This window comes from Actinia tenebrosa, unplaced genomic scaffold (assembly GCF_029948245.1).
Source record: "Actinia tenebrosa isolate PJP-AT-01 unplaced genomic scaffold, QUT_ActTen_1.0 PGA_scaffold0__85_contigs__length_37466705, whole genome shotgun sequence".
Lineage (NCBI taxonomy): Eukaryota > Metazoa > Cnidaria > Anthozoa > Actiniaria > Actiniidae > Actinia > Actinia tenebrosa.
In genome coordinates this window covers 31,820,565-31,832,030 of record NW_028292569.1, presented here as the reverse complement: position 1 = coordinate 31,832,030, position 11,466 = coordinate 31,820,565, and the positions used below count along the sequence as shown (strand labels likewise).

Here is an 11,466-nt window from a genome sequence, read left to right as displayed (position 1 = left end):
AAAAAGAAGAAAAATAATGAATAAGTGAAAAGATAAAAGATTTAGGAAGGAAGAATGGATGGAAGAAAGGGGGAAAGTATAGATAGGCAGAACGAAAATATGAGTAGAGGATGGAAGAGTTGCATGAATAGAAGATTGAATGAAAAGCTAAAAGATTTAGGAAAGGAAGAATGAATGGAAGGATGAGAGATGAGAAGAAAAAAATAAGAAAAAAGAAAGGAAAAGATTTGAGGAATAAGAGAGAATGAATGAGCAGAATATATGAAATGAAGAATGGATGGATAAAAGGAAGGGAAAGAGAGATATATCTAAACATGGGATCGAGGTCAAGGCTCGGCTGCCTAGTAGTGCACTTATAGATTTGACGGTTCGGAAGAAGTTCTAAATACACGTTGATTATACCTGTAAATTCAAGCCATGAATAACGCCGTACAGCTGTGGGATGGCCACCTATCTGTTATTACTCGACCAATGCCTCATGTACAGTCTGCAAATGACGTTATTGTTAAGATCACATACGCTGCTGTGAGTGGAACAGACCTCGATATCCTTGAGGGGAAAATTGAATGCTCTAAATCTATCATCCTTGGACATCAATTCGTTGGAATAGTGAAGGAAATCGGAGCTGATGTTAAACATGTAACTGTTGGTGATAGGTAAGAGAAGGTCTCAGAACATAAAGCTTTTAAAAATTATATTTTTTTGAAGAATTTTTTTCATTTTCAAACTTTGTACGTTATAGTCGAATTGCATTTTGTTTTGATTCGTGGCATGTCTTTACAGGTACGATAGCCATATTAAACTTGTTTATAATTAGTATAAATTGTATTATTCTTGTTTAGTAAGAGGATTTTTTTAAGCTTCCTTGAATGAAATTGCATCTAGAAGATTAAATTTACAATATCTAGGAGGGTTCATCATACGACCACAGGAATCCCGCGATTGATCATACGCGTAATATTGGACAACTGTATGGTCACTCAATCAGGTTAACGACATCATCGTTTGATTTGCGTAATTAGAAATGCCATATAATGGCTTTCATACTTGCCATATCCAAGTATTCTCTTCAATGTGCAGATTTTTTACTCATTTGTTTAAGATCTATTTTTCTACCATCGCCACCATTTTTATTTGCTCCGCGCTGATCGAGACAAACTACGACAACAGGTTAAGGCAATAGACTAATGTCAATTAAATGAATCATTAGAGTACATAAAGGTCCAAGAGAACTAAATAACAGCTCATTTGATTGACTATAGTTTATTGCCCCATAACTTCACCACTTTTGTCTCAATCACTGGTAGCAATCAGGATAGCAACGAAAACAGTGGTAATTTGATTCTGGTCTCTCTTCCAGGGTGGTCGTCAATCCATACACGAGTTGCAATATGTGCGACTACTGTCTCAAAGGACAGCCCTTCTTTTGTAAAATCGAAGGTAAAAATGCAACCATAGGTGTCAAAAGAAATGGAGGATGGGCACAGTTTTGCAGACTGTCGGCCAAGAATGTCATTCCTCTGCCTCACCAAGTCACTTTTGAGCAAGCCCTATTCACAGAGCCACTATCATGTGTGCTACATGGTTGGGATTTACTTGCGCCAGTCAAGGCTGATGTTGAAATTCTTATATGCGGTGCAGGGAATACTGGTCTATTGTGGGCTTCATTTCTTCATTTTCGAGGTTACAGAGAAATCGTTATGTCAGATGTATTAAAAGGTCGTCAACGAATTGCACAGCAGTTGGATTTTGGATACCAAGTTGTAAATCCTGATATCTTAATTACCGAAGCTAGAAATGCAAAGAATGAACAAGATGAGGAATGGGGTTTTGATATTGTTATTGATACAACAGGCGATCCCAGTTGTTTTGAGCAGAGTTTGAAATGGTTGCGTCATGGCGGTAAGCTTCTTCTATTAGGAGCTTGTTTACCAAGCTCAGAGGTGACATTGAACCCCCATGAAATCTACAAAAAGGAACTCAAAATCTTGACGTCAAGTTTTAACCCTTTCAATTTCACCCCAGCCATACAGGTCATTAAGGATATGGGTGTACGATATCTTGATTTTGAACAGTTAGGTGTACGTACATTTCAGCTGCAGGAGTATCTAGCTGCCGTTGAGACCATGCGCAGTGGAGACATTTCTAAAGCAGTCTTTGAGTACTAGTACTTTTGAATTTGAACAAATGTATTTTTTTGTATGTAGACGATTATATTTTGATTTTTGTACGTGGCCAATTGACATTTGATTTTTGTATGGTAGTCCAAGACCTTTTGGGTGGAAATGTCGAAGTATATTGGGTGTCTAACTACCCATTATAGAACGTTTTCATGTGACGTCACAGTGGCCATTATGGGGTACCAAAACAATACATTTTCTATCCTCCGGGAATTGAACTCTATTTTTATGCAAATACTGTGCAGAAAGTTTATATTGTTTATGGCTGCCTTCTCACGTGAGTGAAAACACTCTACACTATATTAGTATTGTTGATCATAAAATCCTATCATCTACTCCAGGTATTAATTTAATTCAATTTCTAAATATACATTTTAAGCCTCTCATTTTGACAATCTCTACTCACCAGTAAAGAGAATTATTTTGAAAACTGTATTTTGTTAGTAAGATTTAAAATCAAATTCAAAATTAGACAAGACTTACCTGGAAGTCAAAGTTTTTCCTATTTTTGTGTGACAAAGTAGAATCCAAGTACGAATCCACACAGATTTCAATACAGTAATCAGTTTGCATTTTATTTTTAAAAACTTCAAACCTCTACACTTAGATTGATAAAGTTAAATAAAAAATATACAATTTATTTTAAAAAGTAGGTTTATTTTCTTCCATATAACTCTTTCAAAATTATACTATATATATATATATATATGTACAGACTATGTGCTTCGTAAAAAAATACAATAAAGTATAAAATGAATGAAACTATAGTTTTTCTTTTTGTAAGAGGTATTACTGTGCAGATGCACTAGCGAGGACCACTCAAACAAAGTTTAGCCAATCACGGCATTGAGTGAAATTTTGTATAAATGACATGAATGAAATATTGTGATTGGCTGAGACAATATGATGATCCTGATTGGCTGAAGTTTTTATTCTACAATGCTAAATTTAATGTTAAGTTTGTTCAAGTGGTCTCAGTTGGGTGTCCACTCAGTAATAAATAAAATAATTGTGCATTTGACTGTTCATGCAAACCATTTTGGTAATTGATTTTTTTTTCAAAGTAAACAATACTTTGTTATACTGAAAACCTAATGTTAACATATTGTCAACCTACTGGTAACCTACTAACAACGTATTGATAACCTACCAACATCCTAACGATAACCTGCCACCAACATACTAACCAACATCCCATACCAACATCCTCCCAATAGTCTCCTTCACAGTTCCCTGCGCCATCTTGGAAGGTAGCCTTGCCTTTGCATCGAAGCGAGACGAACGGTGAGCATGCAAAGTTAGGGACCTTGGACAATGTCTCTATCATTGCAAGTTTGCCATTCGTCTCGCTTCAATGCAAAGGCACGGCTACCTTTCAAGATGGCGCAGGGAACTGTGAAGGGGACTATTGCTTACCAATATCCTATAGATGACGTCTTGCACTTATTACTGTGCACTATAATTAAGCATTCTGAGGTTGATTGAGTAAGACTGGGTCTGCGATGCCTTCTCAAGCCAATCTTTTTGTCAAACTCGGAAAGGCTAATAAATATCAATATGCTTATATTATTTGTGTCATCACCATCATTGTTGTCATTACCATAACCATCATTCCTGGTAAAAAGGGGCTGTTCCCAGTGCACCACTGCCAATGCTTGGCGTGCAATCATTGTCATCATATAATACTTGACTCGGCTGCCTCGTAATTATCATTTTCAACTGGAGGGTCAAAATTGGTAATTCCTGTGCTAGTAGTAAGTATACTTGCAAATGATGTAGGCCGAAAATGTGCAGTTGATGCACAACTATTTCTGTTGGCATTATTATTTGATCGTGCTGAAATAGAAACACAGGAAAATAGTTTAATACTAACAAGACGTAGTTGTTAATAGTGTTATTAGTTAGAATAAGTTATGGAACCAAAAATTATTGTCAGTAAGGTGACGGTAGGGTGTCAGTAGGTTGATGGTAGGGTGTCAGTAGGTTGTTGGTAGGGTGTCAGTAGGTTGACGGTAGGGTGTCAGTAGGTTGACGGTAGGGTGTCAGTAGGTTGACGGTAGGGTGTCAGGAGGTTGACGGTAGGGTGTCAGGAGGTTGACGGTAGGGTGTCAGGAGGTTGTTGGTAGGGTGTCAGGAGGGTGATGGTAGGGTGTCAGGAGGGTGATGGTAGGGTGTCAGTAGGTGGATGGTAGGGTGTCAGTAGGTGGATGGTAGGGTGTCAGGAGGTTGTTGGTAGGGTGTCAGGAGGTTGATGGTAGGGTGTCAGGAGGTTGAGGGTTGGGTGTCAGGAGGTTGATGGTAGGGTGTCAGGAGGTTGATGGTAGGGTGTCAGGAGGTTGTTGGTAGGGTGTCAGGAGGTTGATGGTAGAGTGTCATTAGGTTGTTGGTAGCATGTCAGTGGGGTGTCAGTTGGTTGATGGTTGGATATCAGTTGTAGAGTGTTAGTAGGGTGATGGTAGGGATTTCTATAGAGGTTTGCCAAAAGCAGTATTTCTTACCTGGTCTCCTTTTGACCACAAATTGTTTCAGCTTTTTATGTGTTCCTAGTACACCAACAATTAGACCAAGAACGCATCCAACAATAAAAATCACAAGAAATATTGCAACAACAGCACCCACACTTAGTGTTCCTAGGGTGTCAGCCACAGATGTCCTCCCTAAAAATGATTAAAGAAATTACTATATGTAATACCATTCCAATAAGGTAAAAAAAATCTTGAATATATATATAACTATTTGATGTCTAATAATGTGTTCTTAACTCAGGAATTTCCCTTTGCAGGGGAGTATGAACATTTTCTAAAACTCTTGAGTAATATGTTGATTTTTACAAAAAAACAAAGCCAGTAATTGATTCACATGAAACTTACTGCCTCTCTCTGGAGTAAAAGCATAGCTGTAATTCTTATTCCCTGATGTATAATTATTAATGGTACTAGGTTGTGTAGGCTTAATTGATGTGCAGGACTGTGAACTATTCCCTTCGCATGGATAGCCTCCATTAGCAGGTGAGGGGTTGTTGCAATGACGACTTTGGTTTCCAAATTTGCACTCTTGCCATGGAGACCAGCCTCCATTTACAACTGAAGAAAAACGAGGGTTAGTTTATGCTTGTTTCGTACAGTGGATAGGTATCTTACGAGAGCATAACCTACCAGCTGATTTGACCATGCTCCCCAAAAACAATTACAGGTAATCTATTTTTGGTTAGCATTTTGCAATAGATTTTTCTTGTCAATTGAAAATAATGTAAGTTCACCATGAGTTTGACTATTGTTTATAATTAAATTAAAGAATTTATATTTCATGGGTTCTCCTAGCAAAATCATTGGAAACGTTAATAAAAAGACAGAATGTTGAATCCTCAATTCTGATTGGTTGAACTTGATTCGTTTTGAAGGTCGACTCAGCTGGTAAAAAGACAAAGTTCATGTGGCAAATTTTCTTTCCTACCTTCGTTTCCATGGGGACATTTTGGATCGGAGAAATTTGTACAAACATAAATTTTCATCCTCATATTGTGTGTTTTACATCGTCCTCCATTACGATTGTTAACAGTATTTTCTGTTCCAGAGGATGTATCTACATAAAACATTATTTCTCATTAGTCAAACAGCTCCAATAATGTCACTCTTTCTAGACCTATTTTTAAGTCAAAGATCAAAATAGATTTAGATGTCGGCCATTCAAAAAATATTCCCTGTAAAGGCAGTTCTTTCATGATATTCAACACACAACACTCAACTCACATTTTGATTTTTATAGAGGGAGAAAATAAACCAGAGAACTCAAAAATAACCCTTGTAAGCAATAACTCAAACTTACCAATAAAATAATAAGTTTTCCCCTTGTGAAATTCAGGAATAGATGCCATTGATGAAACTTCGTTTATCAAGACATCTTTAAAATTCAGTTCAGTAGGCTTGTCACATATACGTATCTTTAATCCATCAGTAGAATTGCAGTTATCATAGCCTTGTTTATCTACTTTGTAGATATTTGCATACAAAACATCTTTGTTTAATGGATCTCTTCTTTTGATGGAGTATAATGCTGTGTTCGGACACACAAAGGTTATCTTGTTATTGAGAAATACTGTTCTTGCTTGATCTCCAATATTCTTAAAACTAGGTAAAAACAAAATCAACATCAAATTTTAAAAAAATCTCTTGCTATTTTGAAATCAGATACCATAATTTGTGACAATACATGTTCTAGCTTGAATAGGGCTTTTAAGTTGTAACGTATTTTCAGCCAAAACAGCTCACAAATACAGCCATTTAAAAGAAGTGAAAAATATTTTCAACAAAGAAATCTATTTATAGATACATGCATTGGTGAATGCATATTGATCAGTTGCATACATTAATCCTGAAGAGAGACATAGTCAGTGTCGTCATAATTGCCACCACGTATATGATATAACATTATATATGCTGAAGAAAGGAACAGGCAATATAAAAATTTGCATTGTAAAAACTAGCAAATTTACAAAAATTTGCATATGAATGAAATACAAAAGACTTCATTGAAATATAAACATATTGAACATTCTTATACACCAATTATTTTTATGAACTCGTATAAGTCATAGTAATATAAATACAATTTAGGAAACAGGATTTCGATATTCTTCAAAATAATCAAGAATTAAGAAAATCGGAATTTTTAATAGTAAAGTCAATCTAACATCTGATAAAATGATGGTTGAACGTTTTTTTTTTTTTGTTTGTCTTCACTTCAATACTTCAAGAGTTTCAAGAAATTTCTAAGTTTTAGCATCAAGTTTTTCTTCTTCTACATCGGCTCATTCTTAATGAAAACTATAAAACCACGATTCTAAAGAGCGACTACGAGAATTTGAATAAAGAAAGACCAAGAACCACAATAGATACGTTGTTCATTGTCGTGTTTATCTGGTCTTGTCTCGACCTTGGCCACCAGCAAAAATTCAAAAACTACAACACACATAAATAAATAACAAAGCAATATACTTACAATGGATTGTCTGTATTCCATAGGATCGATGGTAAAATATTTGAAAGAGCTGTATTTATAATAATGAAGAAAATAACGATGAAAGATTTTGTGTTTCGTAATCTTGCACAACTCGAGGGGTCCATTATTTTTGAGGTGTTTTTTTGTTCATGTAGAGCAAAAATCAGCAGTGGTGAGATGGATTTAACCAAGCCGATAATGATTTCTCTCATGCAATATAATTATTGCAGGATTTTTGAAGAGTGTATTCACGTTTCTTCTGTCGACGGATATGATTCACAAAGCACAAGAAAAGACACCCACAAAAACCACTTAACCACAACCAATGTCAATATTGCAGACACGTGGGGTGGGGGGAAAATTTGGCCTTTCCAGAAACGCTTACCAAAAAATCCCCGAGATGAATCCTAAATTAAAACCCAAAAAATATAACCAAAATCTTAGAAAATAGTATTTTTATTCCTAGAATGTTATTTTTGATATAAACGAAGTGAGAAACTAGTGTAGCGATAATAAGTATTTTACTCCTCCCCCACTAAAGTTAAGTAACCCTCAAGCTTATGACGTTATATGAGACGTAACTTTTCGGATGGGTGAAGAGTCGATAGGCGTTTATTACTGACTTTAATAAACACACTTAATATGTCACATTCTTTTTCTGGACAGCCGTTAGGTTCCTGGGAGCGTTGCTGAAACGTCCTGGAACTTTTTCCTCGTCAAAACCAAAAGTCTAGTTTTGTAAATTTATTTGAAATAATTCATCATTATGATGTACTTACACAACGTCCGGAAAACAAATAAAACGTGTAAAACTGTGCAAACGGAAGACAAAAACGAAAGGTTAGGCTTTTTGGTTTGAATTTCACTGATAACAGTAAGAGCTTACATTTTAATGTCTTGTGTTACAAAATGGAAAATTTGTGAATAATTTTGGTGTAGTTATCTAATTTTTTTTTATCGCGAAAATACTTTGATGATCATAACTTTGCAGCATGGCTTAATTATTTTTCAATTTTGGCTAAAAGCTTTTGGTAGAAATTATCTACCCCATTTTCTCTTTCCTTCAAATACTTGAACTGGTTTTTGCTTGTTCTAATTCCAATTAAGCATTTTTTCCTCTTTATAATCACGAGACTCTTACATTTTCGAGTAATATGACCGGAAGTAGCACCAACGACTCCACAAAAGGAAGAAAATTCAATCTATAGCTTTAGTGAATCTAAAAAGGAAACCAGAGACAAGGAAACCCCTTAGTGTTAGCTTAGTAATAATACCTCTGACACCAAAGAAAAATTAGTTCTATACTCTGTCAAACTTTGATTAATAAACTAAGTTTATTGTTTGAACAAATCGGTGCTTCGTAACTAGGAGTGGCCGACACGGTACAGGACGCCCTACTACAAAGAGGAAAAGGTGCTGATCATAGCCTTTAACCATGCAATTTTCTTATAATTTATCAGGTCAATGTCTAGAGAAACTCATTTATCATTTCTGGGACAGAATATAGCTATCATTTCCAATAAAAGATAATAGAAAAATTGTTTGGTTAAATGGCATCTCTTTGTGACGTACTGCGGTGTCAACAAGTTCGAAGTTCAAGTTGTTTATCACTCCCGCTTTTGTGCCAACAGCACTGCGTTTTTTGATAAAAAATTGACTGAAAATTTTCAAGGGATTTGCCGCAGAACAAATGGGTTTTATCAAACCATTGCTTGTTCACTAGTGACAGTTTTTGAATGCCACGAAGCAGAGAGGAAGTCATTACTCATTCGTTAAGATTTGTGTGAACAAGCTTATCTAAGCTTTCAGCAAACAATTGTGGAAGTCGTCATTTGGATTAGAATTTTATATCGTGCTTAGTGAACGCGAGTTTTGGATGACAAAAGCAAACCTATCGTTGATGTGAAAGAAAAATGAAAATTTTGTAGGAAAATGTAGGGGGTTTATCTGGAGCATTGATGTCCGGAGTAAGGAAAAAAAGGAGTTATCTGCTTCATAAATATCAATAAAAGTATTGATACGGAGAAGGAAATAAAAGAAAATGCAGTTTTAAGAAGTCGTTATCCAATCGTACGCCATTATAAGACCGGAATGAGATGGAAAAAATCCCTGTATATTTTGAACACGACATTATTTACTTCTTTGTCATAGGGTCTCATACAATTTATTCAACACATATTTGAAATAACTGATACTTTGCCGAAAACGAAAGAACGCCAAAATGGAAATTTCGGTTATGCGTTTTTGCCGGTACTGAAGCACTGAAACAAGAGGATTAGAATGAATAGTGAAAACCAGAACAGAGATATCGAAAGAACGCGTTCCATAGTTGTAAAAAAGGCGTTATCTTTATTTATGAAGTGATCGATGTAGGAAGGATTTCTTCTCGAGAAGAAATAAATGGATGCATTACTGAATAAACTGCTTCTGGAGTCCTAGAATTTTTTGGCCTGTTTTCGCTTGACTTGTGGAAATCTAACAAAGAGAAAAATATGTAAAAGAAAACCTTAGGCTATGGTAACAATAGAATACAATACATTGATAGTAGCGAAAGATTTCAAAATGGGACGCGCTAAACCGCAAATATTGAACTGTTTAAAGTCAACAGCCCTAAGGGAAAATTGTCGACACTAGGTGAACAGTTGTGTCTTTTGATAAAGAAATGGTTCAAAGGACAGGTTCGTACCACAATCACTTCCTGCGTAAACATCAACCAGGAACCAAGCTAGCCATCTTGCCGCTTCGTGATTTATTATTTGTAAACACGCCTTCTTTCACTTCATTATGTTTTCTACTGAACGACTACTATATTATGCTTGGCATAAAGGAAATGTGGTTCGAGAACAGTGACGTTTAAAAAAAAACCATTTCAAAACCATTAAATGTTGTAAGGATGTGAATGAATTGCGGTAGACATTGAAATGGTTTCTGATCTTAACCCTACAACACCCGGTCTGTTAGATGGCTTCCACTCCCAACCAATGACACGCAAGAAAATGCTCACAATACAATCACAACGATACTGTACCAAGGACTATTAGATGGCTTCCACTCTCGACCTCAACCAATCAAAACGCAAATAGTCGTCATCCAATCAGTATCTACTATGAAATTCACCTTTATTTCCGGCTTTGAATCCATCGGGTTACTATGACAGCGAACATGATCAGACCAATCACGCTAAGCAGAATCAAAGTAATGAAAATCACTTTTATGGAGTAATCAAGTTTGTCGTCTTCTTCGGTATCTGGATCGGACATTTGGAGAGCGGATTCTTTCAACACTGAAAAAACGAAAAATTTAAAGGAACGAAAAATCTCAATTGTGATTACGAGAGCTGTGACTGGGTCATCGACGGAAATAGTCAATTCCACAGCATTTCTTATTTATCTTATTTAAAAATGATAAATCAAATTTGGAAAATTTCTCGACTTTGATTGGCTAAACATGTTTTTCTCAGATCAGCTGCCTACGCGGGTTATCATTACTACGTACCACATTTGGTTGGCTTGGCTACTTTTATTAACTTGTTTTTCTCGCAGGCTTTTTTCTTCAACTCGCAGACACTTTTGTACACGTGTCCATCACTTCCACACGCTTTGTTGCCATTTTTACATTCCAGTGCGCATGTGCAGTAAGGTTTACCGCTTTTCACTTTACAAGTAGCGTAAGGATGGCACTTGTGTGAGCCACACAGTACACGATGCTCGTCTTTGGATTTAAAGTGTCCTATTGATACAATAAATACATAGAGCAGTTCTCGCATGACTCTGAAAATCTCTGTGCCGTAAGAGTGCCGTGCCGTGACCGTGATGTTTTCTAGGATCTTGGTTGGCTGATTTCTTATCGCGCAATGCATCTAGTTGGTCTGGCAGTGCCGTGCCCTTGGCGTGACCGTGTCCGCGCCGTGTTCGTGCTGTGTTCTAGGTATCCGATTGGATAAAGAGTAAATTCTAGTGCAATGTGATTGGTCTGGCGTATGCCTTGCCGTGTCACGACCGTGTTCGTGACGTGCATGAGCTTTATAGTCATACGAAAACTGATCTAAATGAAATGTAAAAGGGATGTCTGTAATATATATGGTTTGATTTATAATTTTGCTTATCTTTGACATCTGTTGGCGTGTGTCTGTTTAGGGACTGGGGAGAGGAACTTTCTCCACTCCACCTATTCTGAATCTACCAAAAAAACCATTTGCTCATTACGAGCCAATCAGTTTTTGCCTAGCACATCATATGACAAGATATTGCATACCTTGAGGAACAAATAACGATGTTTCTTGAAGTGC

General features: G+C 36.3%; 2 protein-coding genes across 3 annotated transcripts; one reads left to right on the top strand and one right to left on the bottom strand.

Annotated features, from left to right (window-relative positions):
- Positions 1 to 358: 358 nt before the first annotated feature.
- Positions 359 to 2,829, top strand: LOC116298403 (uncharacterized). The gene is made up of 2 exons (XM_031706843.2): positions 359 to 656; positions 1,361 to 2,829. Exons 1-2 carry the CDS (start codon positions 418 to 420, stop codon positions 2,166 to 2,168), a joined length of 1,047 nt encoding a protein of 348 aa, XP_031562703.1. The 5' UTR covers positions 359 to 417; the 3' UTR covers positions 2,169 to 2,829.
- A 15-nt stretch (positions 2,830 to 2,844) lies between these two features.
- On the bottom strand, positions 2,845 to 7,484 carry LOC116298402 (uncharacterized). Of its 2 annotated transcripts, none has more exons than XM_031706841.2 (6): positions 7,179 to 7,484; positions 6,006 to 6,307; positions 5,634 to 5,762; positions 5,051 to 5,263; positions 4,679 to 4,837; positions 2,845 to 4,016 (listed from the first exon to the last, which is right to left on the bottom strand). In XM_031706841.2, the coding sequence occupies exons 1-6, from the start codon at positions 7,388 to 7,390 to the stop codon at positions 3,856 to 3,858; spliced, it is 1,176 nt and encodes a 391-aa protein (XP_031562701.1). In that variant the 5' UTR covers positions 7,391 to 7,484; the 3' UTR covers positions 2,845 to 3,855. The 2 variants fall into 2 exon arrangements, with proteins under 2 accessions (XP_031562701.1, XP_031562702.1); XM_031706842.2 differs by lacking the exon at positions 7,179 to 7,484 and adding an exon at positions 6,390 to 6,407 and having other exon boundaries at positions 2,900 to 4,016.
- Between the last annotated feature and the right edge of the window lie 3,982 nt (positions 7,485 to 11,466).

Excerpts from the sequence above, each read along its gene's own strand:
- LOC116298403 (XM_031706843.2), top strand. The coding sequence starts at position 418 with ATGAATAACGCCGTACAGCTGTGGGATGGCCACCTATCTGTTATTACT. Across the intron at positions 657-1,360 it reads CATGTAACTGTTGGTGATAG|GGTGGTCGTCAATCCATACA; the intron begins GTAAGAGAAGGT and ends TCTCTCTTCCAG.
- LOC116298402 (XM_031706841.2), bottom strand. The coding sequence starts at position 7,390 with ATGAGAGAAATCATTATCGGCTTGGTTAAATCCATCTCACCACTGCTG. Across the intron at positions 6,308-7,178 it reads TGGAATACAGACAATCCATT|TTTTAAGAATATTGGAGATC; the intron begins GTAAGTATATTG and ends GTTTTTACCTAG. Across the intron at positions 4,838-5,050 it reads TTTTACTCCAGAGAGAGGCA|GGAGGACATCTGTGGCTGAC; the intron begins GTAAGTTTCATG and ends AATCATTTTTAG.